Here is a 27,961-nt window from a genome sequence, read left to right as displayed (position 1 = left end):
ATTTTTTTAAAAAAAAACATTTGAATTATTTTCCTTGACAGCCCACGAAGAACGCTGATTCAGTGGAGATGGCTTGTTTAATTGGTATAAATGAGACTGAGCTGGAAGCAGTGAAAGCTCAGAATGGGACGCTTGAGCAGAAGGAATGTCCAACAGGAACTGTGGCTCGGACAGAGCATTCCTGCTCACTCTCCAGATCCAGCAGCAGCAGTGGGTCAGGGGGTGTGCAAAGGAAACCTGGCCCAGGATACTGCTCAAAGGAGGAGGAGCGCCCTCAGAACCACCTTGCTCTTGCCCATTTGAACAATTATTCACGAATTGATTCCCAGGAAGATCAGGGATACATCAGCAGAGAATCCCGGCCCAGTTCAGGTAGGACAACTCTTTTTTTCGAAAAATAAATTACTGTCTTTTCATTGAGGGGATGAGGGCATTGCTTGGCAAGGCTAGCATTTGTTCCCTGTCCGTAAGTGCCACTGAACAGAGTGGTCTTCTGGACTGTTTCAGAGGGCATTTAACAGTGGACCACACTGCTGAAAGTCTGGAGTCACATGCAGGCCAGACCCGTTAAGGATGGCAGAGTTTCATCCCTAAAGTACCTCACTGAATCAAATGGGTTTTTACAACATTACTCTCAGTAACGGTGAATTTCAAGTAATGTTTCAGTTCTGCATTTTATTAACTAATTGTGAGTTGATCCCGTCTCCCCTGAGCAGTAATGTGGGCGTGTGGAGGAGTAGGCCAGTGAGGTTACCATGAGACCATCATTTCCCCTGGGCCTAAGGGGGCTAACTCGCACAGGGCTAGAGCTTGGGGCAACCTTAAGGCAGGAGCTTGCTCGATACCGTTACACTCCCATTGTCCTCAGGTCACTGGGCACAGGCTCTTTCCCCACTGGGCTGAAGATTTAACAGCACCTCAGAAGGTCAAAGATAGGCGTGTTTAACGCATCAAAAGCAGATGCTGTGTTCAGTTCCCAAATAGTCACTCACATGAGGAAGGGAATGGCTTGAGAATCATTGTGTGTGTGTGTGTGTGTGTGTGTGTGTGTGTGTGTGTGTCACTTGCGAAAATAGATTTTGTGTGTGCTGCTAGAGGGAACTTGTACCCCAGAGAGTTAGCATTCTGACTCAGTGTCTTCAGTAGGAAGGAGCAGTTTCCCTTATCCCCATCCTGGCCCCACTCTGGGATAGGCACCTTCCCATGGCTCCCGTGCTGTCCTAGTCAGGAAATCAGAGGGAGGAGTGTTGTCAAAAGTAACTGATTCTTACGTTTATGCAGGAGCTCCATCCCCAGTGATGGAATTCAGCGGGAACCCCACAGTGAGTGTTACAATAAATACCGGCAAGTGTTACGTTAACTGCTGCCATCGTCCAGGAGACGGGGCCTCCAGACCGCTCTCTCCTGAGGAAGATTATCCTGCTCCAGCAGAGGAAGAAGGAACTGAGGTGGATGAAGGGTTTCCAATCCAGGAGGAACACAAGGACTCCGAGTCGGAGAATTGGAAAGAGGCTGGTGTTCCAGTGGAAGCTGAGAGTGAAGGTCACTGGCAAACATGCAACTCAGTACAACGACTGGAGGATGTGAAGGACTTGCAGCTTCCAATACAGGATACTTCTGGAAAAATGTACTGATCGAGGAATGGAGTCATTATGGAAATATCTATGTCCTTGTATTTAAGATAGCTTGAGCCTTTGAGGACCTGTGACTAAGGTCTTTGCTCACCAGCTATTGGTTACTGATTTAAAGCTTGTTAGGATGAACATGGCCCAGGTTATGATGTGGGGCTGGAGCAGCGTCAAACTATCCTGAGAAACATGAGTTGAAAGTTCACCCCTCCCACGCCACCCCAATCACTGACAGTGTGAGCTTAGTTCCTCAGAGTGAGGAATCAGGACAAGTGACATATTTCTTCAACTCCTGAGCTGATTGGGTGATCCTGGGCTGACCTTGCTGAATAACGGCTCTGCTAGGATGACCCAACGGCCATTGCTGAAACTGGCAGAAACGGACACGTCTGCTGGTCAGACCTGTGCAAACTCTGCCTTCGTAAAGAGGATCCAAGCTATCCAGCCAGCCCCACATGAATGTGATGCCTTATGCTTTGCCAGTTCACGCCTAAAACTTCTGATGATGGAAAAGGCCAAAAATGTAAAAAAAAAATCAACTGGGTAAATGATTGAGAAATTGCTGTCTGACTGCCCCTTTGGAAATATAATTACTAGTCTGGGAAATCACCCTGAATTTCCTGCAGGATCCATGTAGAAAAAAAAAGCCTCCATCTCTCACTTGAAGTGATTCAGCCTTCAGTCTGTTCCAGAGTTGGACTGTTCTGTGGGAGAAGAACCATTTCCTCACACCTAGTCAATTCATTTTACTATTCTATAAAGCTAAGTGAGATCACTTCTTAGATGTTACTTGTCTTGAAGTGTAGAGTCCCAGTTCTTTTAATGTAACTTAACAACTCTGTTCAGTCTCAGCAGAACTCTGTTCCATGGGTTGAATGTTGAGTAGGAAACTGAACCCACTCCAGAGTTTGAGACACACTATAATATTAGTCTGGATCTGCACCACTTTCTGTTAACATGGGCATTAGTCTGAGTTCCTATCTGTATTGTTTGTCATCAAATTGCACCCTATGAGTTTTTACACTGGCAACCAAGAATACACTGGATTGTAAACAGGTAATATAAATGAGTGTACGTTAAATGCAGATTAGGATGGTTTTCTATATTCTCTGGATTCAGCTGATTGTATAAAATTAAACCATCCTTTCATTTTCCATTTCATGGTCCCCATCTGGTCCTCTGTCCCCTCCTCTCTCTCTTGCCCCGACCCCCCTCTCTCCCCCTACCCTTCCTCTCTGCTCCATCCTGCCCTCTCCTCTCCTTTTTCGATTCCTGATCTTGATCAGATGGGCCAATGGGCCGAGAAGTGGCAGATGGAGTTTGATTTAGATAAATCTGAGGTGCTACATTTTGGGAAAGCAAATCTAAGCAGGAATTATACACTTAATGGTAAGGTCCTAGAGAGTGTTGCTGAACAAAGAGACCTTGGAGTACAGGTTCATAACTCCTTGAAAGTGGAGTCTCAGGTAGATAGGATAGTGAAGAAGGCGTTTGGTATGCTTCCCTTTATTGGTCAGAGTATTGAGTACAGGAGTTGAGAGGGCATGTTGCGGCTGTACAGGACATTGGTTAGACACTGTTGGAATATTGCGTGCAATTCTGGTCTCCTTCCTATCGGAAAGATGTTGTGAAACTTGAAAGGGTTCCGAAAAGATTTACAAGGATGTTGCCAGGGTTGGAGGATTTGAGCTATAGAGAGAGGCTGAATAGGTTAGGGCTGTTTTCCCTGGAGCGTCGAAGGCTGGCGGATGACCTTATAGAGATTTACAAAATCATGAGGGGCATGGATAGGATAAATAGACAAAGTCTTTTCCCTGGGGTCGGGGAGGGCATAGGTTTAGGGTGATAGGGAAAAGATATAAAAGGCACCTAAGGGGCAACTTTCTCACGCAGAGGGTGGTACATGTATGGAATGAGCTGCCAGAGGAAGTGGTAGAGGCTGGTACAATTGCAACATTTTAAAAGGCATTTGGATTGGTATATGAATAGGAAGGGTTTGGAGGGATATGGGCCAGGTGCTGGCAAGTGGGACTAGATTGAGTTGGGATATCTGGTCGGCATGGATGGGTTGGACGAAGGGTCTGTTTCCGTGCTGTACGTCTCTGTGACTCTCTCTTTCCCTCCTCCTCTCTTGTGTTTTCTTGCCTCTCTGCTCCCTTCCTTTTCTCTCCATTTGTGTGAATATTATCATTTGTTTTCATCAGCTTGTAATGAGTTGGATGCAGTTTAAGGGAGAGTGTTACTGATGCAATTGTTTTTTTTTGTATCAAAGCACTAATAATAAATATTTTTATATTTTTCTTGTATTTGATGTAAAACAAAGGTGAGCAAAGAATTATCCAAAGTTCTCCCTTTCATCTGTCAAGTTTCGAACTTTAAATTGAGGTCCATTCAGCATGTTGAACTGTGGTAATGATCCCAATGTATTTTGATGATATTAGCCATGACAGCATCTTCCTCATCGCTCCTGGACAATTTGATGAATCCAGTTCTGTGAAGCTACCTTGCTGTGTGAGACTGAGCTGTTGTTGCTTATACGTGAGATTCCTTTCATCCCATTCTGTACCAGCCATTTCAAGAGGGTTACTGAGTGAATATGATGGAAGTCTCATCTTACATATTCATGGGATGTAGGGAGCTGCTGTCTAGGCCAGCAATTCTTGCTCATCTCCAATTGCTGTGGAGGTGGTGAGCTGCAGTTTTCAACTGCTGCAGGGATGCCCATAGTGCTGTTGAAAAGGGAGTTCCAGGGCTTTGATCCAGTGACAATGCAGGGACACAATGATAACAGTTCCAAGTGAGGATGGTGGTGTCCCTGTGTATCTGCTACCCTTTCTGGCAGTAGAGGTCACTAGTTTGGAATTTGCTGTTGAAGTAGCCTGGCTGAGTTGCTGCAGTGTATTTTATAAATGATACACAGTCCTCCCACTGAGGAGAGTGAATGATGAAGGTGGTGGATGGAGTGCCAGTCAAGCATTATCTTGGATAGTGTGAAGCCTCTTGAGTATTGCTGGAGCTGTACACATCCAGGCAGGGGGAAGGTATTCCATCACACACCAGACTCGAGCCTTGTAGATGGTCCAGGCTTTGGGAGGAGTGACTCCCCTTTGACCTGTCCTTGTAGTAATGGTGATTATGGTTCAGTTTCCAGTCATAGAGTCACAGGGATGTACAGCACAGAAACAGACCCTTTGGTCCAACCCGTCCATGCCGACCAGACATCCCAACCCAATCTAGTCCCATTTGCCAGCACTTGGCCTATATCCCTCTAAACCCTTCCTATTCAAATGCCCATCCAGGTGCCTTTAAATGTTGTTATTGTATCAGCCTCCTTCACTTCCTCTGGCAGCTCGTTCCATACATGCACCACCCTCTGCTTAGTTGCCCCTTAGGTTCCTTTTAAATCTTTCCCCTCTCACCCTAAACCTAGGCCATCTAGTTCTGGACATCCCCACCCTAGGGAAAAGAATTGAATTGAATTTATTGTCATGTGTACTGAGGCACAGTGAAAAGCTTTGTCTTGCGAGCTATACAGGCAGATCACATAGTTAAATAGCATGGATAAGTAAATAATACATAAAAATCTTGTCTATTCACCCAATCCACGTCCCTCATGATTTTATAGACTTCTTTAAGGTCATCCCTCAGCCTCTGATGCTCCAGGGAAAACAGCCCTAGCCTCTCCCTGTGGCTCAAACCCTCCAATCCTGACAACATCCTTGTAAATCTTTTCTGAACCCTTTCAGGTTTCACAACATCCTTCCGCTAGGAGGGAACTTAGCATTGCATGCAATATTCCAAAAATGGCCTAACCGCCTGGATACCGCTAATCTGGAAATTCAGGGATGATGAAGCCATTCAATATCAAGGGCAGAGGGTTGGACTCTCCCTGTTTTGAAATGGTTGTGTCAATTCCATGATCTGATTGTTGGAAGGAGGAAGGGCAGATCATTGAGACACTCCTGAGGACAATGGCTTCAATTTTCCCAATGTTTTGCTGGAAGAAATTCCGGCTGATCCTAGACTGAACGTTGATCTGATTGGATGAGTGGCATCAGCCACACAGTTTAAATCCTAGACAGTGTTGCTGAGGAGCTGCAGGTAGGTGTCAACAAGGGAAGAGGCCAGGACAGCTGCTTGGCGCATTCCAAAGAAAATGGCGTGACCACAGTAAAGCATTCCAGGTGATAACCGCAAAATATTGCAGGTTCTGGAGATCTGAAATCAGGAAAACCAAAGTGCTGGAGAAATTCAGCAGGTCTGACAGCATTTGTAGAGAGAGAAAAACGGTTGATGTTTCAAATCTGATCCACCTCTTTGGACGGTGCTTTGGTAACAAATCAGATAGGAACTAGGAAATTGGCACTGCACACGAATGAAGTGGAGCCTCAGAGGACAATAGTGGAGGCACCATGTCAAAGGCTGCAGACAAAGAAAAGCAGCTTACCATAAACCCCAGTATATCATGTGACATTGATACGAGGGGAAGGTAGAAACAAAATTGTTGTTGTTTTGACCCAGAATGCCAGGAAAAATGGGAATGACTTAGGAGAAAGAGAGGAAAATGTAACTGTAGGTGGTTTCTGTGCATAAACAGCCAGGCCAAGAATATTTTTGTGGAGGAGGGAGTAGAGATAGCATAGAGTTTTGTCATGGAATCATACAGCATGGAAACAGACCCTTCGGCCCAACCGACCATGTTCCCAAACTAAACTAGTCCCACCTGCCTGCACTTGGCCCATATCCCTCCAGATCTTTCCTATTCATGAACTTATCCAAATGTCTTTTAAACATTGTAACTATATTTGCATCCACCACTTTCCCTGGCAGTTCATTCCATACACAATTCACTCTGTATAAAAAGAAAATGCCCCCCTCATGTCTTTTCTTAAATCTTTCTCTTCTCATCTTAAAAATATGCCCCCTGGTTTTGAACTCGCCCATCCCAGGGAAAGGACCCTTATCACTCATCTTATCCACGCTCCTCATGATTTTATAAACCTCTGTAAGGTTACCCTCAACCTCCAACACTCCAGTGAAAAAGTCCCAGCCTATTCAGTCTATTTTTATGTCTCAAACTCTCCTTTCTTGGCAACAACCTGGTAAGTCCTTTCTGAATCCTCCCCATAACAGGGTGACCAGGACTACACACGATCGTCCAGAAGAGGCCTGTGCAACCTCAACGTGACCTCCCAACTTAAAGCCGATACCAAGGTGAAACAAATATATCAGAGAATGATGGATAAATCAATATGTCAGGTAGGAAAGATGAGTACTTAGCAGTTTGGAGAAATAAGGTTGAGGGGACAGGCGATTTTTTTTTTTGCCATGGATAAGATGTGCTTCGAGAGAGAATGAGGGAAGTTAGGAAAGATACTGGGAATGTGTAGAAATTCTGGGATTAGGGAGAGTGAGGAGGCTTGGAGAAATGAGGAATGCAGAATAGGCAGCGGAATAGATGGTCTCATTCTTAACGGCATGAACCACTTGCATATCTTGGTGTGGAGGATGCAAGCAGCGAGATTTCAGATGAAGTGTGTAGTGAAGAGAAGACCAGAGCTAACTCTGCATTCCAGAATGCACCTGAAAGAAAGTAGTGACACAGGGACAACAAGCCAAAGAAAATCAGTGTCCCTATCCCTGTATTTGCAACAGTAAAATTAAAACATTCAATCACCCTCAAAATTGCCCCAATGGTTCCTTAACAGACTTTACAGGTAACAAATATCACACTCCAAATTTATACTTTAAACAAAACTAACAATTTATCATTAACACTGTAAATAGCAGAGCAACATTAAACAATGAAGTAAATGGTTAATCTAATTAATATCTATGCTTTAAATCTAATCTTCTTTGAACACTTAGGCAGGCAGAGAGAGGGACACGGTTAAGGGATAAATTAAAAATGTAACTGGCCAGTTCCTTTGAGCAGTTTCAAAGATAAGTCGTATCACAGGCACATGGGATTATATCTGCTGGATTTTTGGGGACACTGGTCAATGCAAATAGCAGATTTTGAAGAATATTCACTTGTTTCTTATAACTGGACTTCTATTCTCTGAACTGCCAATAAATTGATAACCTAAAGATGACTGGAGAACAACCAAAATGCCTTTCAACAGTTTTCATAGCCACATCCCATTTGACTAAAAACACAGTTTAAACCAGTTCAACCTTTAGTTTCTCTTTGTTTTTCCTTTTCCCAGCATTCTCTTTGTTAGTCTGGTCAGCACTAGCCCCCTTGCAATGATCCCTTTTAATATCAAAACGTCTATAAGTATAATGTATATCCTTAACCCCAAAATACCTACGCATTCTTTGAACAATAATCAAGCTACAATTCAGATCAGGTCCTGTAACAAATAACAGTTTGTTCTTATTTTTAAAACAAGCTGCTGTCCACAGTCTAAAAGTCACAGCTCGCATTTCCAACCAAAATTGAGAAAAATAATAAAGGTCTGAACAATAATTTCAGATAATGCTTGTGGTAATACAGCTATACTTGGCAGTCGATGCCTGAATTCATGTCTGCAATGAACAGCTACATCTAAATCATGTGGATTTGGGGCAGTGAAGATGCTTCACTCTCACCCTAGCACCATTGAGAGTTTTGAAGTTACTGTTCCAGGTCAGGCAGTAAACTGAAACTAGCTGCCTGTTCAAATAATGTGCAAAATGTCATGACACTATTTAAAAAGCAGGTGAGTTCTCCATGTTTTCCTGATCAATATTTCTCCCTCAATCAATCCCACCGAAAACATGATCACACTGCAGACAGTAAACAGCAAACTGCCTGTGGTGTTCTTTTATTTAACAGTTACTACTTTTAAAAAGGCTGAGGGGAGGATGTGGTGGGAAATTAAAGAACATGTTCCAGACCATAACAACCGTCAACCTACAAGTCTAATGGAATCACATTGTATAGCAACTTTGCACATGCATTTGAAAAGGATTCATGTACCACATTACCATCTTGGATGATGATGGGATAGTGTAGGGGGACGAGCTGAGAATAGCTCACAGGTCGGCGCAACATCGAAGGCTGAAAGGCCTGTCTGCGTTGTATTGTTCTATGTTCTACTGGAAATAACTTGAACTAAATTGGAAAGCTCTTTCAAAATTGCCATAATATGATGGGCTGAATGGCCTTGTTTCTGTCCTTGACTCAATCATTCTCAGTTTGCTTGCCTTTGAAATATCTGTGGTCAAGTGACTGGTATATTCACAATCTTAGACAATAGACAATAGGTGCAGGAGTAGGCCATTCTGCCCTTTGAGCCTGCACCACCATTCAATATGATCATGGCTGATCATCCTTAATCAGTATCCTGTTCCTGCCTTATCTCCATAACCCTTGATTCCACAATCCTTGAGAGCTCTATCCAACTCTTTCTTAAATGAATCCAGAGACTGGGCCTCCACTGCCCTCTGGGGCAGAGCATTCCACACAGCCACCATTCTCTGGGTGAAGAAGTTTCTCCTCATCTCTGTCCTAAATGGTCTACCCCGTATTTTTAAGCTGTGTCCTCTGGTTTGGCACTCACCCATCAGCGGAAACATGTTTCCTGCCTCCAGAGTGTCCAATCCTTTAATAATCTTATATGTCTCAATCAGATCCCCTCTCAGTCTTCTAAACTTCTAAGCCCAGTCACTCCAGTCTTTCAGTGTAAGGTAATCCTGCCATTCCAGGAATTGACCTCGTAAACCTACGCTGCACACCCTCAATAGCCAGAATGTCTTTCCTCAAATTTGGAGACCAGAACTGTACACAGTACTCCAGGTGTGGTCTCAGCAGAGCCCTGTACAGCTGCAGAAGAACCTCTTTGCTTCTATACTCAATCCTTCTTGTCATAAAGGCCAGCATGCTATTAGCCTTCTTCACTACCTGCTGTACCTGCATGCTTACCTTCATTGACTAGTGTATAAGAACACCCAGATCTCTTTGTACTGCCCCTTTACCTAAATTGATTCCATTTAGGTAGTAATCTGCCTTCCTGTTCTTGCCACCAAAGTGGATAACCATACATTTACCCACATTAAACTGCATCTGCCATGCATCTGACCACTCACCTAACTTGTCCAGGTCACCCTGTAATCTCCTAACATCCTCATCATATTTCACCCTGCCATCCAGCTTAGTATCATCAGCAAATTTGCTAATGTTATTACGAATACCATCTTCTATATCATTAACATTAACATATATTGTAAAAAGTCTTCTATATCATTAACATATATTGTAAAAAGATCTTACCACAAGAGGGCACAAAGTACAAGGAGGAATTTGTGCTCCGATGTTGCACCATTGCCTCAGACACTCACATCGTGTGGCAGGGCACCAAGGAATAAAAGGATAAATTAAAATCAAAAACCCCAGGTGCAGGACTGGGACATAGTACCATATACCTCCTTGTAGTGAGACCTATCTAGTAGTATATATCTCCGACAGCATCAGTTTTTCATTAATATTTACCATCACCCAATAATGTGTAATTCTGAACATTGCAAGCAGGTGGCAGCTCTGGTCCAGTTTATAACAGCTCTTGAGTCAGAATGTTATGGGCTGATTGTGACATCAGAAATGAGCAGATAAGGGCCACCCAGGGCCAAGGGACATGCAATGTTGGACTGATATCCTGCCTGCCTACCTTCCTGGGTCACGGTCAAAGCTGCCATGAGTGTTTTTCTCAGAAATGCAGGGACATTTCTTGTCACATCCTTGTCAATATTTATTCATGGACTGCCTCGAAGAAATTGTCCAGAATTTGTAGGCTCTGAATTGTGTAAGTTGGGTGGCAGGTTTCCTACGTTATAACAATTCAAAGAAATAGTTGATTGGCCGCATGGCACTTAGCAACATCATGAGGTTGTGAAGGGCAAGTGTTGTATTAAGTAATAACCAGAGTTCCCCAGTTCCTCACTGACCACTTGAGGCTGGAATATTTAATGTAATGAGCTCCTGTGGGAGTTAATTGGATTTGGAACTTGCTTCATGATTATAAACATATTTAATAACACAGATTTATGTACAAAATAATTCTGATACGTTGTACATCAAATTGTTCACTTTCTTGTCTCACAACACCCTGACCCTCACCCCATCATTTTTCCCTGTCACCCAATGACCTGTCCACATGACATTCCAGCTTCAAGGACAGGGTCAAAAGTAGAAAGTTGATAAATAGGCCTCCAAAACGGATCTGTCCCCCAGCCCCAAAGGGAACAACCTCCCAATACTGCTCGATTCTCAAGGCCTGTGCTGTAGTTGGACGTCCCTCTATGGAAGAAGCTGACAGAGGTCAGTAACAGAGGCTGCTTGAACTCAGTGCCTGCCTGCCCCAGAGATCCAAGGGGACTTTGGGGGCTCCTTGGATCTTGTAAAATCAGATGACAATGCTGAAGGTGCTAAGGCACTGCCCCAGTAGTTAGCCAGCTCTGATAATGCTCGGCTTCGAGACAGACCTAGAAACCGGCTGTGATGCATTTGTAAATCCAAGCCTCTGCTGTCCTGAGTTTTGGGTGTGTGACGCTTAACGTGGTGAGTTAGTTTTGTGGAGCAGTTTGGTCTGAAGTTCCTCCACCACCCCGGAGAGGTTCATGCTCTCTAAGGCCTGGTACACCGACTCCATTGAGGCCATCTGTTGCTGGCTCCATTGCCGTAGCATTTCATATTGCTGGTCACGGGACTGAGCAACATCCATCTCGATCCGCTCGATATCACAGTCCCTCAGCTCTAACAACCGCATCAACTCTTTCCACCTCCGCACTGGCACCACATTGATGATCTCGTACAAAGTCTTTCCATCTAGGGTCAGAGCTGCTGGGATAAGAGAGAGTCAGTCAAACACTACCCACCTCCAGTACCACACCACCTATCTCTCGCCACTATTCCCAAGTGCTGGCACAGCATGGGTTCAAGGCACAGTACAAGCTGCCATCAAATGCAGGTACAACATCTTGTAGAGAAGCCCTCACCTTGTGTCTCAGGTTGAACCGGTGTTGTCTGAGGACTGGTCCCGTAGATGTTGCAGTTTGCCAGTGGTTGGGTCATGACATCGACAATGATGTCAGATTTCCCATCCGGAATCTGAAAGGCCTGCAGGATGGAGAAGGAAACAAGAAATGAGTGAGAGCTGAACCAGAGCCCAAAGGCCAGTGACCTGCTCAGCAATTACGATGTGTTTCTGTCATGGCTGAGAGGAGTGACCTGATAGAGGTTTTTATAAAATCATGAGGGGCATGGTAGGATAAATAGACAGGGTCATTTCCCCAAGGTTGGGGGAGCCCATAACGAGAAGGCATAGGATTAGGATGAGAGGGGAAAGATTTAAAAGGGACCTAAGGGGCAACCTTTTCACGCAGAGGGTGGTGCGTGTATGGAACGAGCAGCCGGAGGAAGTGGTGGAGGCTGGTACAATTACAACATTTAAAAGGAATCTGGATGGGTATATGAGCAGGAAGAGGAATCTGTGCCAAGTGCTGGCAAATGACACTAGATTAGTTTAGGATTTCTGGTAGGCATGGATGAGTTGGACCAAAGGTCTATCTCTATGCTATACATCTCTATGATTCTATACCCTGTTGGACAGGGACAGACTGTGAGGAGACAAGTCCAACAGACAGCGAAGAACAAGGTGGATATTTTGGAGGGTATTTACTAAATGGACCAATTTGTCCTGTCTGTGTGTTGAAGGAGGGTTAGTCATTGTGCTATGTCAGTCTCAACTGCATGGTCACACTTATCTTATAGTCTCTCCCATGTGTGCATCAGATCTAACTGGCAGACTTGGTGTGGTATTACTCAGCCACTGAATGTAATGTGAGGAAGTTGGAAGAGACATAACCTCAAGCTGGAGCACTGCTTCCCAAATATTCTCCCCCGAACCCATTTTGAGTGTGTGGGGGGGGGGGCAAAATTGTTGTGATCATCTCAGTGTGTACTGTTGTAAGTTTGTAACTATTACTGTCTCAGATCTTGCTACCCTAATATTTTAGCTCACAATGCCACATGAGATTTTATTAAATTAACATACTCAGAGAACTGGTACAGACATGATGGGTTGAATGGCCTCCTTCTGGACTGTAGTGTTCAGGGGTGTGTACATTAGGTGCATTAGTAAGGGGTAAATGTAGAGTAGTAGGATAGGGGAATGGGTCTGGGTGGGATACTCTTCGAGGGTCGGTGTGGACTTGTTGGGCTGAAGGGCCTGTTTCCACACTCTAGGAATTCTTTATTCCAACAATTCTGTGATCCTGGACCATAGCCCTACGTTGGGGATCCTGGGCCAGAGGGAATGGGCAGTGCTCTTCATCTCATCAACATCAGGCATGTGACCAACCTGACAAAACTCATTACTCACAATATTCTTGTCTTCGTTCTTTATCGTCTTGTCTTCTTCAGAAACTGAAACACAGATACCATGACTAAGAATCCCTTGTGAACAGTTTGATTCCCTGTTTTCTCACTCTCATTGGCAGCTATCTGTTATCTGTTGCATGTTACCCAGTGCTTGTTATCTATGACATAGTGTCCTTTTCCCACTGCCCACTAACATTTGCACTACGTTTGGTAATCAAATGGCCACACGCCACAAGTGATTGTTTTCTTTTGAAAAATCTGAACCTTGGAGTAACGTTTACAGATTTCACCATCAGATATTAGCCTGGATTAGCTGGGAGCATTCATGCCTCACAGTCACAAGTTTCCAGATTCAAGTCCCACTCCAGGACTTGAGCACACAAATCAAGCCAGGCATTTCAGTGCAGTACTTAGGGAGTGCTGCACTGTCAGAGGTGCTGCCTATTGGACGAGACATTAAACTGAGGCCCTATTGGACATTTCCTATGTTTGCTGCTGTGCATCACTGGGGTGTTGCTGCATTGATGCAGGGCTGACTTAGAATCACTCGATGGAGTTGCGGGACCAAATGTTTCCTGACTTGTGTCTGAGCCAATAGTGATGCATCAACCTGTAATTAGTAAACAGTAGTCTATAACATCAAATAAAGTGTAGTCAACTCAAAGATTATCATTCCATGAGAGTCATTTTGCACACAACAAATCCCACAATAAAATAAATGACCAATTACTCCATTATTAGGTGATGCTGGGAAGAGGGCTGGCTCTGAACACCAATGAAAACTCTCCATGTCTTGTAACAGTGCCCTGGGATCATTAATATCCAGGTCAGCACAAGGCCTCATTTTAATGTCTCACCTAAAGGATAGCGGCTCTGAGAAGGCAGCTGTCTGGATTTAATGGGATTGATAGTCTGGTGGTAATGTCACTGAACTAGTAAAGCTGAACCTCAGCCTAATGTTCTCAAAATGTGGGTTTGAATCCACCATGGCAGATGATGCAATGTGAATTCAATTAAAACATTCTGAAATATAAAGCTGGCCATGCAATTGTGAAAACCAATCTGGTTCACCAGTGCCCTTTAGGGAAGAAAATATTACTCCTGACCCCTAACAATGTGGTCAATTCTTAATTACCCTCTCAGCAAGTGGGATGTGCAATAAATGTTAGTGCAGCCAGCAATGCCCATAACCCATCAATGGATTAGAAATAGAAATAAAAATAATGTGCTTAATCCTGGGTGGGTCTTGAATCCACAAACTTTACAATTAACAGCAATATTTGAAACCACATCACTGTTCATGAATATATTGCCTTTTTGAGCAGGTCATATCTCTCTCAGATCAAAAGAATAAAGGATTCAGTCATATTGGTGGAATCTTTTTTGGAAGCTGTTTTGAGTGTCATACACAAATACTACTTCAAAGAAGCTCTCCATCTCCTCCCTCAATGTTTTCCTTTATATCGGAAGTACATTTGGATTAAACAAGTGGAAAGATGTGAAATGGCAGAACATTTTTGTTTGCTTCTTCCAATCAGGTTAATCTGACATCAGCAGCTGATCAAAATGTCATTCTCCGAGATAGGGAGGGGTGAATTTTATTCACATGGTAGAAACCCAATATTGGGCCAGAAAACTGGGAGGATCTCCACCTCAACCATCTTTGGGACCCAGTGCTATTTTACAGGGAACTACCCGATTGCTGACAGGGCTGTTACCTTTTAATGGATGGTCATGCACCCTGAGGAGCTCCCAGCCAATAGGAAGGTTGGTAGCACAGTTGTGCCACTAAAGGGGTGGCCACTACTGGTATACAACCTGGAAGAACAGGATGTAAAGACATAGGACCAGTGGGAGCACAAGCAGGATTAGTGGGTGCCAATTCCAGTCAGGTAACCTTCCACCAAAAGGTTGTTAAGAACATATGGTGTCATTACCGGTGGGAGGGGTGTGGGGAGGATATCAGCCATTGCCACCAGGGGGCTGCATTGTAGGAGGCTGCTGCTCCTTGCATAAGCCTACATGGAAGCCACCATGTTTTACTAAGGGTTTGTTAGCTTGTTAGATCACTTTTAAACATGTAAACACCTCTAACTTGCTCTCTTCCTACACCCCATTGAGGTTTTACCACTTACCAGGTATTGTCTCCTTATGCCAAGCAAAAGGCACCATGGTTACTTCTGCATTGAATTTAATTTGTCAAATGTCTGACAATTCTAGCAATTATGACCTCTTGAAGTCAATTGTTATCTTCCTCCCTATTTACTATATTTGCAAGAATCATGTTAACTCCAAGTTTTGAAATTGCATCCTTTATCCCCAAATTAAAATCATTAAAACACATTGCAAAGAAATGACAACTGTCTTTGTGTTGAACCTTTCTACGTACTTCCCTCCAATCTGATAAACAGCCATCGACCTGAACTCTGTATTTTCAGTCCCTCAGCTTATTTTGTGTACATGTCCTGCCCTTTGTCTCAATAAATACTCTCGTGGGGTTTTATCAGATGTCTTTTGAAAATCCACGGAACCACATCAACTGCACTGCCCTCTTCTACAAACTCTTTTAATTTATCAATAACAATTGCATTATTCAAACACAATTTGCTCCTAATAAACCCATGCCAACTCTCCTTTATTAGTCCAGTGGAAGTTTTATTCCAATTTATTGTTTTAAAAGCTTCCCCAACATCAACAATGTTAAATGGACCAGGTTCTAATGCCTAGTGTTATGGTTTGTCCCTTTTTGAAACAGGGCTATAACAATCATTATACTTCAGCCCTCTGGCACCACCTTTATCGAAAAACAATTGGAAGATCATGACCAACACATCTGTAATTTGTACGCTTAGTTTCCCAGCAACCTTGAATTTAGAAGGTTAAGGAATGATCTGATTGAAATCTTCAAAATATTAACAGATAAAGGTGAACTATATCCACTGGCTGGGCATTCGAGAAGTAGGGGTGTAGTCTGAGAATTACAGCCAGATTGTTCAGGAGAGATGTTTGGAAACGTTTCTGTACCTTGCGGGTGGTAGATGCTTGAACACTTTTCCACAAGGAGTGGAAATGAATGCTGGATCAGTTCTTCATTTTCAATCTGGGATCAATAATTTTTTTGTTAAACAAAGGTACTAAGGGATTTCGGCCAAAGGCAGGTATATCAAGTTTGGCCACAGATCAGCCATGATCTCACTGAAGGGTGGAACAAACTGAGGGGCTGAATGGAAGAGGAAGCGAGGACTGTAGATGCTGGAGATCAGAGTCAAGAGTGTGATGCTGGAAAAGCACAACAGGTCAGGCAGCATCCAAGGAGCAGGAGAATTGACGTTTCAGGCATAAGCCGTTCATCAGGAAATGAAGGATTGCATGACCTGCAGTGCTTTTCCAGCACCATATTCTCGACTGAGGGGCTGAATGGCCTACTCCTGTTCTTAATTTCCTTTGTGACCTAGCATGCATTCCATCCAGATTGGGTGATTTACCAAGTTAAGGACTGTCATCCTTTCTAGTACCTCTTTAAAATCTACTTATAGCTCCTCCTGCATCCTGATAACTCCACTGTTTACTGTAGTAATGTCAGATCGTGAGTTCCACACAGTACTGTACTGGGACCTGCATGGGGCAGAGGGTGGGTGTACAAACCCAGACCTGCCCATGGCTTGGGGAGGTAAGAGGCAGCAAGTTTGCTGTTGCATTAGGGGAAGCCTGGGCTGCAGGAGTGGACATTAAGCCCAGAGCAGTTTAACACTTTGCTAACTGAGAATCCATGGATTACCTGTGATAGTTGGAATCTCTGGTGTGTCAGGACACCTCTCACTTCGAAATTTTGGGTGCAAAAACTGAAGCATCGCAAACAGAATGAAGAGACAGCCCACAATCGCCAAAATCAGAAAAAGGCTCGATCCTGGAGACAACAGAACAATCAATAACAATTGGCATAGAGACCACAGTCAGTAACAAACCCTCTCATTGACACAGTTAGTTACAATCATTTAGGGAAACTCACAATCATCATAGCAACACATGCACTACATTCAGGAATAATTACCCTTGGCAACACAGAGATTATATCAGTAATAAATCTCCTTGTCAAGATACAGTCTATAGTCAGTTACAACCAAACAAGGCAGGACATAGGACTACATTCAGTATCAATCACTCAGGACAACACAGGGCTACAGTCAGTAACAACTGCTCTCAACAACACAGAGATACAATGATTGTCCTTGGCAACACAGAGCTACAGTCAGTAACAATGGCCCTTGGGAGCACAGGTTCTACAGTCAGTAACTAACTGCAGTTCTGAGGACTTGAAAGAGATACCTGTGTGTTCCAAAGGTGGTTCTGGAGTTGTACAGCTTGAATAATTGCTGGAGGAGTCATTCTTACATGGCACCCTAAAATAAATATTAGACACAGAAGTCAGCAATAGTCACAAAAATAATTCAGTTAAATAGTCACAATCACTCGAAGAAGCAGCAGGGTGAACAATGGTTGCAGGCATCACAGTTCCTGGAATTCAGGGTTTACAGTGTTCCCTCCCTCGCACACCACCTGGCCAGAGAGAGGATCCTAGAAATTAAAGCAATTCCTTAATTCTACAGAAAAAAACAATAATTCTGCTTCGTCTGAAAACTAGCTGGTGCAAAAATAATAACAGGTTCTGTGCTCCTCAAATGAAAGCAAGAGTTAGATACAGAGTTAGCCTTCCTCTGTGTTGTCCCAGGACAAGTTAAGCATGGGTTAGATACAGAGTTAGCCTCCTTTTCTCTATTACAATGACATCACTTTTGGACCAAGATTTTCACTTCCTGTTGCACCCTCTCCTCCAGCAGCAACTGGAAACAAAAATCCCAATGTCCTGGCCGGATTAGAACCTGAATTCCAAAGGTGAAACGTCAGTGTCAGCCAGTCCACCTGTAGTCACATATGGTCTTAGCATCTTGTTCTGACTCTGCTTTCGGATGCAGGTGACTAATGTAAACAAATGGAATAAGTATAAGCTGACTCACTCTGTATAGGCTTTGCACTGGTTGCCATGCTTGTAAAATCCTGGTAGACAATCTCCACAGTGAGTATCGGAATTATTCGAACCTGAAGTGACACATGGAACTGGGAGTCAACTCAGAGTTATTGTTCAGTAAATCATTCAGCCGAAGCACTATGATAGGTTGATGAGCCTCTGACCACAATGCATGTTGTACATGGCCATTGGCTTGAAAAGGGTTAACTCACAGCTTTAATATTGCTCCAACCACAGAAATATAAATGACTGCCTTGAGAAGGAGCTAGTCAGATATATATTGTTATTAGTCCATTCTACAATCTATTGCCATGTAGAACAGACCTAGTAACTATCTCTTTGGAGATAACAATGTCTTTGACTTGGTGTTAATGTAGTTAATAGTCTAATAAAAAGCCAATATATTCTGCTATCTTACAATAACATGATGAACTACTTGTTGTTACTCAAGTATGTGTCTCTTCTTAAAACTTCAGCACTTAATACTAGTGAGCTCCAGAGACTAATATTACAAGAAGAGTAAGTCAACCCAAATCTACCCAAAGGACCAGATGTCAGCTGTGAGTATCTATATTAAATACACTCGCCCAGAGAAATGAAAGACTCAGTTGGGGGACAGAGCATGAGATGATTGATCTCTCTGTTCTTCCTCAGTTTGACTCCATTTTCCAACTATTCCATTTTCCAGTGGTTCAGCTGCCTTAAGTTATCTGTTTTCCCACTTTATTCTCTGCCAGGCACCAATTAGAGTCCAACTCGTTACTGAAGCCAGAGTCTCCTGGAGAGGGTAACAGATTCATGGAAACATTGGTGATGTAGTGGACAGCAAAGAAGGTTACCTCAGATTACAATGGGATCTTGATTAGATAAGCCAATGGGCTGAGAAGTGGCAGATGGAGTTTAATTTAGATAAATGTGAGGTGCTGCATTTTGGGAAAGCAAATCTTAGCAGGACATACACACTTAATAATAAGGTCCTAGGGAGTGTTGCTGAACAAAGAGACCTTGGAGTGCAGGTTCATAGCTCCTTGAAAGTGGAGTCACGGGTAGTTAGGATAGTGAAGAAGGCGTTTGGTATGCTTTCCTTTATTGGTCAGAGTATTGAGTACAGGAGTTGGGAGATCATGTTGTGGCTGTACAGGACATTAGTTAGGCCACTGTTGGAATATTGTGTGCAATTCTGGTCTCCTTCCTATTGGAAAGATGTTGTGAAACTTGAAAGGGTCCAGGAAAGATTTACAAGGATGTTGCCAGGGTTAAAGGATTTGAGATATAATAAGAGGCTGAATAAGCTGGGGCTGTTTTCCCTGGAGTGTCGGAGGCTGAGGGGTGACCTTATAGAGGTTTATAAAATCATAGGGGCATGGATAGGATAAATAGACAAAATCTCTTCCCTGGGGTGGGGGAGTCCAGAACCAGAGGGCATAGGTTTAGGGTGAGATGGGAAAGATATAAAAGAGACCTAAGGGGCAACTTTTTCATACAGAGGGTGGTACGTATATGGTATGAGTTGCCAGAGGAAGTGGTGGAGGCTGGTACAATTGCAACATTTAAAAGGCATCTGGATGAGTGTATGAATAGCAAGGGTTTGGCGGGATATGGGTTGGGTGCTGGCAGGTGGGACTAGATTGGGTTGGGGAATTTGGTCACCATGGACGAGTTGGAGCGAAGGGTCTGTTTCCATGGCGTACCTCTCTATGACTCTATAACCAGAGAAACTGGACTGAGAAAACTAAAGAGATGATAAGGGGCACAAGCATTATGACCGGTTTTAATACAGTTAACAAGAACAACAATTTTCACTGGCCCTATTGTCAATATCTAGAATTTAGGGTCAAGGCATTTTGATTAGATTCCCTACAGTATGGAAACAGGCCCTTTGGCCCAACAAATCCACACCAACCCTCCGAAGAATGACACCCAGACCCATTCCCCTCCATTTACCCCTCACTAACACTATGGGCAATTTAGCATGGCCAATTCACCTAATCTGCGCAGCATTTGGATTGTGGGAGGAAACCGGAGCATCCAGAAGAAATCCACACAGACACGGGGAGAATGTGCAAACTCCACACAGACAGTCGCCTGAGATGGGAATCAAACCCGAGTCCTTGGCACTGTGAGACAGCAGTGCTAACCACTGAGCCACTGTGCTGCCCAAGTGTATAAGTCCTGCTAAGATTTGCTTTCCCAAAATGCAGCACATCACATTTATCAGGGCATCTGCCCTGATTCTCTCCCCTACCACCCCCCAATATTCCCCCAAGCAACCACTACCTTCATTCTCCCTCTCACCACACTCCCCTGAATCACCCCGCAATCACTCCCCAATTCTACCACCTGCCCGTCATTCTACACCCCACACCCAATTCTCCCCCCATATCCTCACCTCACCCCACCCCTGATTCTCTCCCCCACAAACCCACTTCTCCCCCACACATAAATATTTACCCACTCCTTACTTTCCTAAAAGCACTCCCTAAATTACTTGACCCACCTCTTCACCAAGCGAACTCCCCACAAAAAAGCCCATAACCCCCGGACCGATCCCATCTCCCCCCTGTACTGTTCCCATCTCCTCCCTGTACTGATCCCATCTCCCCCCTGTTCTGATTCCATCTCCCCCCTGTACTGATCCCATTTCCTCCCTGTACTGATCTCATCTCCCCCTTAATGATCCCATCTCCCCCCTGTACTGATCCCTTTTCCTCCCATATACAGATCCCATCTCCTCCCTGTACTGATTGATCCCATTTCCTCCCTGTACTGATCCCATCTCCCCCCTGTACTGATCCCATCTCCCCCCTGTTCTGATCCCATCTCCTCCCTGTACTGATCCCATTTCCTCCCTGTTCTGATCCCATCTCCTCTCTGTACTGATCCCATCTCCCCCCTGTTCTGATCCCATCTCCCCCTGTACTGATCCCATCTCCTCCCTGTACTGATCCCATCTCCCCCCTGTTCTGATCCCATCTCCCCCCTGTACTGATCCCATCTCCCCCCTGTACTGATCCCATCTCCCCCTGTTCTGATCCCATCTCCCCCTGTACTGATCCCATCTCCCCCCGTACTGATCCCATCTCCCCCCTGTACTGATCCCATCTCCCCCTGTTCTGATCCCATCTCCTCCCTGTACTGATCCCATCTCCCCCCTGTACTGATCCCATCTCCTCCCTGTACTGATCCCATCTCCCCCCTGTACTGATCCCATCTCCCCTCTGTACTGATCCCATCTCCCCCCTGTACTGATCCCATCTCCTCCCTGTACTGATCCCATCTACCCCCTGTACTGATCCCATCTACCCCCGTACTGATCCCATCTCCCCCCTGTACTGATCCCATCTCCTCCCTGTACTGATCCCATCTCCCCCCTGTACTGATCCCATCTCCTCCCTGTAGTGATCCCATCACCTCCCTGTAGTGATCCCATCACCTCCCAGTAGTGATCCCTTCTCCCAAACAGCCTGACCTCCCTGATGAACCCCACTTCATAATAACACCTTCTTGTTAGCTTTGAATGACCAAAATAAGATGCACCTTAAACTGACTTGTCCACATCCCTTCAAAAATTAGCCGCCTCTCCTTAAGATGATCAGTACTCACAGTTTTTAGTGATGAGCCTGTTGCTGCATTTGGTGCAATTCTGACAGTAGAAGCTCAGACAGTTGACATGGTGACATTGCTTGTATTGGTGGGGTTGGCAGCCACACACTGTGTTACTAACAGTGGTGCAGTTATGAAGAACAATTTGGAACTCTGGAGGGAAAGAAACACATCAGTCAACCATCGGATCCAATTCCAATACATGGAAAAGATCAGGAGAGGAGAGAGACACAGTAAATGTGACAGGTGTGGAAAATCAGCAAAATATATAGACGTAAACAAATGGATACAGAAAGGTTTGAACTTCAATATTTGCAAAGTGTAACAGTAGGCTGACACTTGAGACATTCCCAGTACAAACATTGTGTGGGGAGCTTTCACTTTGTGAGCCGCAGGAAGTGGTTTGTTAAGGAACCAGTTGGAGAAGGTGGAACCCACTTACCTTTATCACACAGGGTACAGCTCTGACACTTGCTGTTGTAATTCTCAAAAGCGAGATAAGTATCCTTTGGGCACCTCTGGCAAACTGGCATCTCACCATTGTTTTCACATGACCTGGTTACATAGAAACCTGAAAATATCAAACTCAACACGGTGAATGGCTGTTCTCAACATTGACCAATCATTAGCCCTTCTCAGGTGGCACACTGGTCTAATTCCTGCATTGTTCCACATGCCCAGGTGGATATAAAATTATTCATCTGCGTGTATAATGGATGTGGAAGGGACACACAGGTTAATAGGGATACAGGGAGTGGCCCTATGATTGGTATTGAGGGGATCTAGATGGAATCAGTACTGAGGATAAATGGGTACAGAGGGTCTAAGTGTGGAGGCAGAGCGCACCCCTAAACTGATAAATGGATATTTTGTGGCTTTCTTCACTAAAGATTACAATGCTGTGAATGTCACTGTGAAGAAGTTAGAACAAAAAGTATATAGAGTGAAAATAGGGAAAGAAGTGGTATTAAAAAACTTAGCATCAATCAAAGTATAAAAGTTACCCAATTCAGAGTGAAGGCAAAGTGGAGATTGCAAAGGATCTGGTCACAGTGTTACAATCCTCTTTAGGAGAAAGTGAAGACTGCAGATGCTGGGGAGTCTAGTCGAAAAGTGTGGTGCTGGAAAAGCACAGCAAGTCAGGCAGCATCCAAGGAGCAGGAGACTCGCTGTTTCAGGCATAACCCTTTCATCAGATATTCCTGGTGAAGGGCTTATGCCTGAAACTGGCCTGTAACTGGGAAGCGAGGTACACTGTTAGAGTATGTCCCTGGGTGGAACATCAACTGTCTTTCTCCTCGGATGCTGCCTGACCTGATGTGCTTTTGCAGTGCCACACTTTTCGACGACAATCCTCCTTAGCTGAGTGGCAGGGGCATATTGTGAAAGAATGGGAGGAATGACAATGTTTTCTGCCATTTCAAAAAATAGCGGAGGGATAAATCTAGTAACTACAGCCCAGTCACCTTAGAGCAGTGTTTCCCTAACATTTCAGTAACATGGCACACTTCAACACGACAAACAATTCCACAGCACTCCACCTTTTAACCATCATCTCAGTTTTGCTGTTTAGCCATATACATTTAGAATGTTCACATTTTAGAATCAAAGAGCGATGACATGGTTTTAATTCGATGCTTAATTTTCACGAGTTTTAGAGTTGTAATTTTGGTTGGATAGAGTGTTGTTTAAGATGAAACAATGTTTGTTTTACATTGATTTTAATTTCCTTTGTACAAAATTTAATGGCACCCTTGGACAAATCTCCCAGAACAACAGTGTGGTGTGGCACACTGGTTTAAAACCATTGCCTTAGGGTCAATGATGGCAAAATGTTTAGAGACATTATTCTGGGATAAAATTAATTGATTCTTGGAAAAATGACATAAATAAACATAAACATAAAACACACATAAACTGAAGACAGCTTGAAGTTGTTAAAGGCAATTCGTCTTTGACTAACTTGATTGAATCTATGATGAAGCAGTAGCAGGGTTAATGAAGATATTTCAGTTGATGTTATTATCATGAACTTTCAAAAGGCATGAGTAATGCATCAAATAAAATACCTGTTTGTAAAATTAAAGTGCAAGAGGGAAGTGGTGAAAATTTGGTTTTAGACAGTGGGAAAGTGCAGAGTGACATTACTCAGATGATGGTGTTAGGACAACTCCTCTTTTTGATATGTAGTGATGCCTTTGATTTGGGCACACGGTTCATAATTTCAAAGTGTGATCCAAATGTAAATGTAATAAACAGTGTGGAGCATAACAGCGAACCTCTGGAGGTCAGAAATCGGTGAAATGGGAAGATGCATGGCAAATAAATTTTAGCTCACTAAAATGTTAAGTGATTCATTTTGCAATGGATTGAAAGGTCAATATATACCAAATTTTAAATGAGGTGCAAGAGAAAAGAGATCTGGGGGTGTGCATACCAAAATCTTTGAAGGTGCAGGACCTGCTGAGAAGTCTGTTTGAAGCAAAGAAAGAATATGAGAAGAAACTGGCAATTAACATAATAGGGCAGCAAAAGTCATCTCTAAGTGTTTAACTAGTAAAAGAATGGTAAGAGGTAATCCTGAAGCCATTGCAGGGACAATAAAAGGGGGTTACACATGGTGCTGGGAGCATAGCTGAGATATCCATGTGTGTCTTTGACAAGGAAGGTGCTGCCACCCAGGTCATGGTAAAAGAGAAAATAGTTCAGGTATTTCAAGGGTTTAATATTGAGAACAAGAGGATATTAGATAACTATCTATACTTTAAGTTGATGAGCACTAGGTCTGAATGAGATGCCTTAAGATACAGAAAGGGTTGAGGGTGGAATTTATGGAGGAACTGGCCATAATTTCCCAATCTTTCTTAGACTCGGGCTGTTTCCAGAGGACATTTAGAATTGTAATTGTTACATCCTTGATCAAGAAGGAAGGTATAAAGTTAAACTATAGACATGTCAGTTTAACTTTGTTTAATTTAAGACAAAATAAATAGTCATGTGACCAAACAAATGCAGGTTCATTTAGGGAAGCCAGCAAAGACCGGTACAAGTTAAGTTAACTTACCTCCATTTTTTGATCAAGTAGTAGACAGGATTGTTGAGGGCAATGATTTACATAGACTTACAAAAAGGATTTTAAAACAAACGCTCAGCAGATTTGGGAACAAAGTTAGTGTTCATGGAATAAAAGGGATAGTGGCAATATGGACATGGAACTGGCTGAATCCCGGGAAACAAAGAGCCATGGTGCTCAGTTGTTTATCAGAGAGGCAGACAGTTTATAGTGGAGTTCCATAGCGATGGTTTTAGGATCCCTGCTCTTTCAGACATAAATCAAGAGCTGGAGTGATAGATGGAATTTAATTTGAATAAATGTGACTTATTGCATTTTGGTGAAACAAGCCAAGGCAGGACCTGTACAGTGAATGGTAGGGCCCCGGGTAGTGTTGTCAAACGGGTATCTGGTGGCACATAGTTCTTTGAAAGCTGTGTAACAAGTAGACAGGATGGTTAAGAAGGCATTTAACATGCTTGTCTTTATTGCTCAAACTACTGAATATTGGAGTTGGGACATCATGTTGAGGTTGTACAAGACATTGGTGAGGCCACTTTGGGGGCACCCTGTACAGTTTCTGGTAGAGAAATGATAATATTAAATTGGAAATGGTTCAGAAAAGATTTACCAGGATGTTCCCAGGACTGGACTGTTTGAGTTATAAGAAGAGGACGGATAGAATGGGACTTCTTTTGCTGAGCATAGGAAGTTGAGGGGGGACCTTATAGAGGTTTATGAAATCATGAGGGGCATAGAGAAGATGAATAGCAAAGATTGTTTCCCTTGGAGGAGGAGTTCAAGACCAGAGGACATAATTTAAAGATGAAAGAAGGAAGATTTAAAAGGGACCTGAACAGTAACATATACCGTTCAGGTGGTTTGTAATTGGAATGAACTGCCAGAGGAAGTGGTAGTTGCAGGTATAGTTACAACATTTAAAAGACACATGGTCAGTGATATGAATTGGAAAGGTTTAGAGGGATATAGATGACATGCAAGTGACAAGAGTTTAGTTTGGGAAACTTGGTTAGCATGGATGAGTTGGACCAAAGGGTCTGTATCCATATTGTACAGCTCTGTAACTCTATGACTTTGGGGTATAGGGCAACATTTCAAAATTGTGCTATTACAAAACCTGGAAGCATTGTGAACCATGAGTACAATTTGTGTCGAGTTTCAAAAGGACATAGGATGGTGGAATGGGCAGACAACTGGCAGATTAAAATTAATGCAGAGAATTGTGAAGAAATTCATTTTGGAAGGAAAAATGCAAAGAAACAGAATAAAACTGAGGGTACAAATCTAAAGGGGAGTGCAGGAATAGAGAGCTGGGTGTACACTACCAAATAATTGAAAGTGACAGGACAGGTTGAGTACATGATTAATAAAGCATAAAGCATCCTGGGCTTTTTCAAAAATGATATAAAGTAAAGATATTTTTTGAAAGGTAAACTTGCCATAGTCTTGTAAGGTAGTCCAACAGGTTAATTTGGAAGCACTAGCTTTCAAAGCGCTGCTCCTTCATCAGGTGGTTGTGGAGAATAAGATTGTAAGACACAGAATTTATAGCCAAAGTTTACAGCGTGTTGTAACTGAAATTGTTTGTTAAGTCTCTTGTCTTTTAGAATGACCATTTCAGAATTTCATCTTTCAGAACTGAAACCAACATGGTCACTCTAAAAGATGACAGACTCAACAAACAATCCAGATCTTTTTCAATGTATAAGTTCAGTTACATCACACTGTAAACTTTTGCTATAAATTCTGTGTCTTACAATCTTATTCTCCACAACCACCTGATGAAGGAGCAGCGCTCTGAAAGCTAGTGCTTCCAATTAAACCTGTTGGACTACAACCTGGTGTTGTGTGATTTTTAACTTTGTACACCCCAGTCCAACACCGGCATCTCCAAATCCTGCAAGGTACTCTCTCATTAGAGGGAGACAATTGGTAGTGGCTTAACCTGGAGCTCACCATGCCTTGGGTGAGAGGAGAGTTAGCGAAGGAAGGTCCTCATAGTAACCTTAGCTGGTATGAGAATTGAACCCACACTGTTGTTGTTACTTGACATTACAAACCAGTAATCCAGCCAACTGAGCTACCCAACTGTCAGAGATTGTGCTAAAACACTTTATAAACTCTCTTTTTCTTTTCCTATGCATTCATGGGACGAGGCCATCGCTGTCAAGGCCAGCATTTATTATCCATCCCCAATTGCCCTTGAATACAGTGGCTTACTAGGCCATTTCAGGGGGTAGTTAAGAGTTGGCTACATGGCTCTTGAGTCACATGTAGGCTAGACCAGGTAAGGATCTAGTCCATCCCTAGATGAACCAGATGGGGTTGTACAATAATTGATAGTGGTTGTATGGTCACCATTAGGCTAGTTTATAATTCCAAACTTGTTTAAAAAATTGGGGTCAAATTTCACCATTTGTAATGGTGGCATTCAAACCCACATTGGCAGAACATCAGCCTGGATCTCTGGATTACTGAATCCAGTGACAGTACCATATCCCAACACATGCCCCACTCTCTCAGCTGGAATACCTTCCCCAGTTCTGGGCACTATGCTTTAGGAATGATGTGAAGCATTAGAGATGGTGCAGAAAAAAAACAATTGAAACAATCCTAGGGATGAGGCACATCAGTTACAAGGATAGAATGGAGAGGATTGGAGTATTCTTTTTTCAATCAGAGAAGGTTGAGAGGAATATTGGTACAAGTATCCAGAATGAAGATGGGTCTGAGCAGAGGAGGCTGGGAGAAATTATTTTTATTCATGGAAGGATTAAGAAAGTGAGGACATAGATTTAAGGTTATTAGCAAAAGAAGCAATGGTGTCATGAGAAAACACTTTCACACAGCAAATAGGATCGGAATTGCCTGAAAGTGCAATGGATGGAGATTCAATTGAGACCCTCAAAAGGAAATTGGATGACTATTTTAGTAGGAGAGAAAATGTGAAGTACTACAGGAAAAAGGCAGGGGAGTAATTAGAATCATAGAATCTGTACAGTGTGGAAGCAGTCCATTCAGCCCATCAAATTCTTAGGTGAATTGTTCCTTCAGAGGGTCAACCCAAACACATTGGGTCAAATGGCCACTTTCTGTGTTGTAACCATTGAATGAATTGGTTATGAAAACTATTATAAGCCTTATCTGGAATGTAGGTCAACTAGGAGAATGTGATGCTGGAGATCAGAGTCGAAGAGTGTGGTGCTGGAAAAGCACAGCTGGTCAGGCAGCATCCGAGGAGCAGGAGAATTGACGTTTTGAGCATAAGC

At 43.3% G+C, this 27,961-nt stretch overlaps 2 protein-coding genes across 3 annotated transcripts in view; one reads left to right on the top strand and one right to left on the bottom strand.

The window, feature by feature from the left end:
• LOC140487029 (uncharacterized) overlaps positions 1–3,934 on the top strand; it is a 34,641-nt gene extending 30,707 nt beyond the window's left edge. For both annotated transcript variants that reach the window (XM_072586417.1, XM_072586418.1), the window contains 2 exons: positions 42–372; positions 1,282–3,934. In XM_072586417.1, coding sequence (XP_072442518.1) covers positions 42–372; positions 1,282–1,634 — 684 coding nt within the window. In that variant the 3' untranslated portion in view covers positions 1,635–3,934. The remainder of the gene's footprint in view (positions 1–41; positions 373–1,281) is intronic.
• Positions 3,935–11,135: 7,201 nt separating this feature from the next.
• Positions 11,136–27,961, bottom strand: part of LOC140487028 (tumor necrosis factor receptor superfamily member 25-like) — a 45,071-nt gene continuing 28,245 nt past the window's right edge. Inside the window, exons 3-10 of the mRNA XM_072586416.1 lie at positions 22,062–22,190; positions 21,620–21,772; positions 18,006–18,087; positions 17,317–17,390; positions 16,769–16,897; positions 12,992–13,035; positions 11,607–11,727; positions 11,136–11,451 (exon numbers count right to left, since the gene is read on the bottom strand). Coding sequence (XP_072442517.1) covers positions 11,162–11,451; positions 11,607–11,727; positions 12,992–13,035; positions 16,769–16,897; positions 17,317–17,390; positions 18,006–18,087; positions 21,620–21,772; positions 22,062–22,190 — 1,022 coding nt within the window. The 3' untranslated portion in view covers positions 11,136–11,161. The remainder of the gene's footprint in view (positions 11,452–11,606; positions 11,728–12,991; positions 13,036–16,768; positions 16,898–17,316; positions 17,391–18,005; positions 18,088–21,619; positions 21,773–22,061; positions 22,191–27,961) is intronic.

This window comes from Chiloscyllium punctatum, chromosome 16, assembly GCF_047496795.1.
Source record: "Chiloscyllium punctatum isolate Juve2018m chromosome 16, sChiPun1.3, whole genome shotgun sequence".
NCBI classification, from domain to species: domain Eukaryota; kingdom Metazoa; phylum Chordata; class Chondrichthyes; order Orectolobiformes; family Hemiscylliidae; genus Chiloscyllium; species Chiloscyllium punctatum.
The sequence above is the reverse complement of the archived record's forward strand: the minus strand, read 5'-3'. Positions and strand labels throughout refer to the sequence as shown.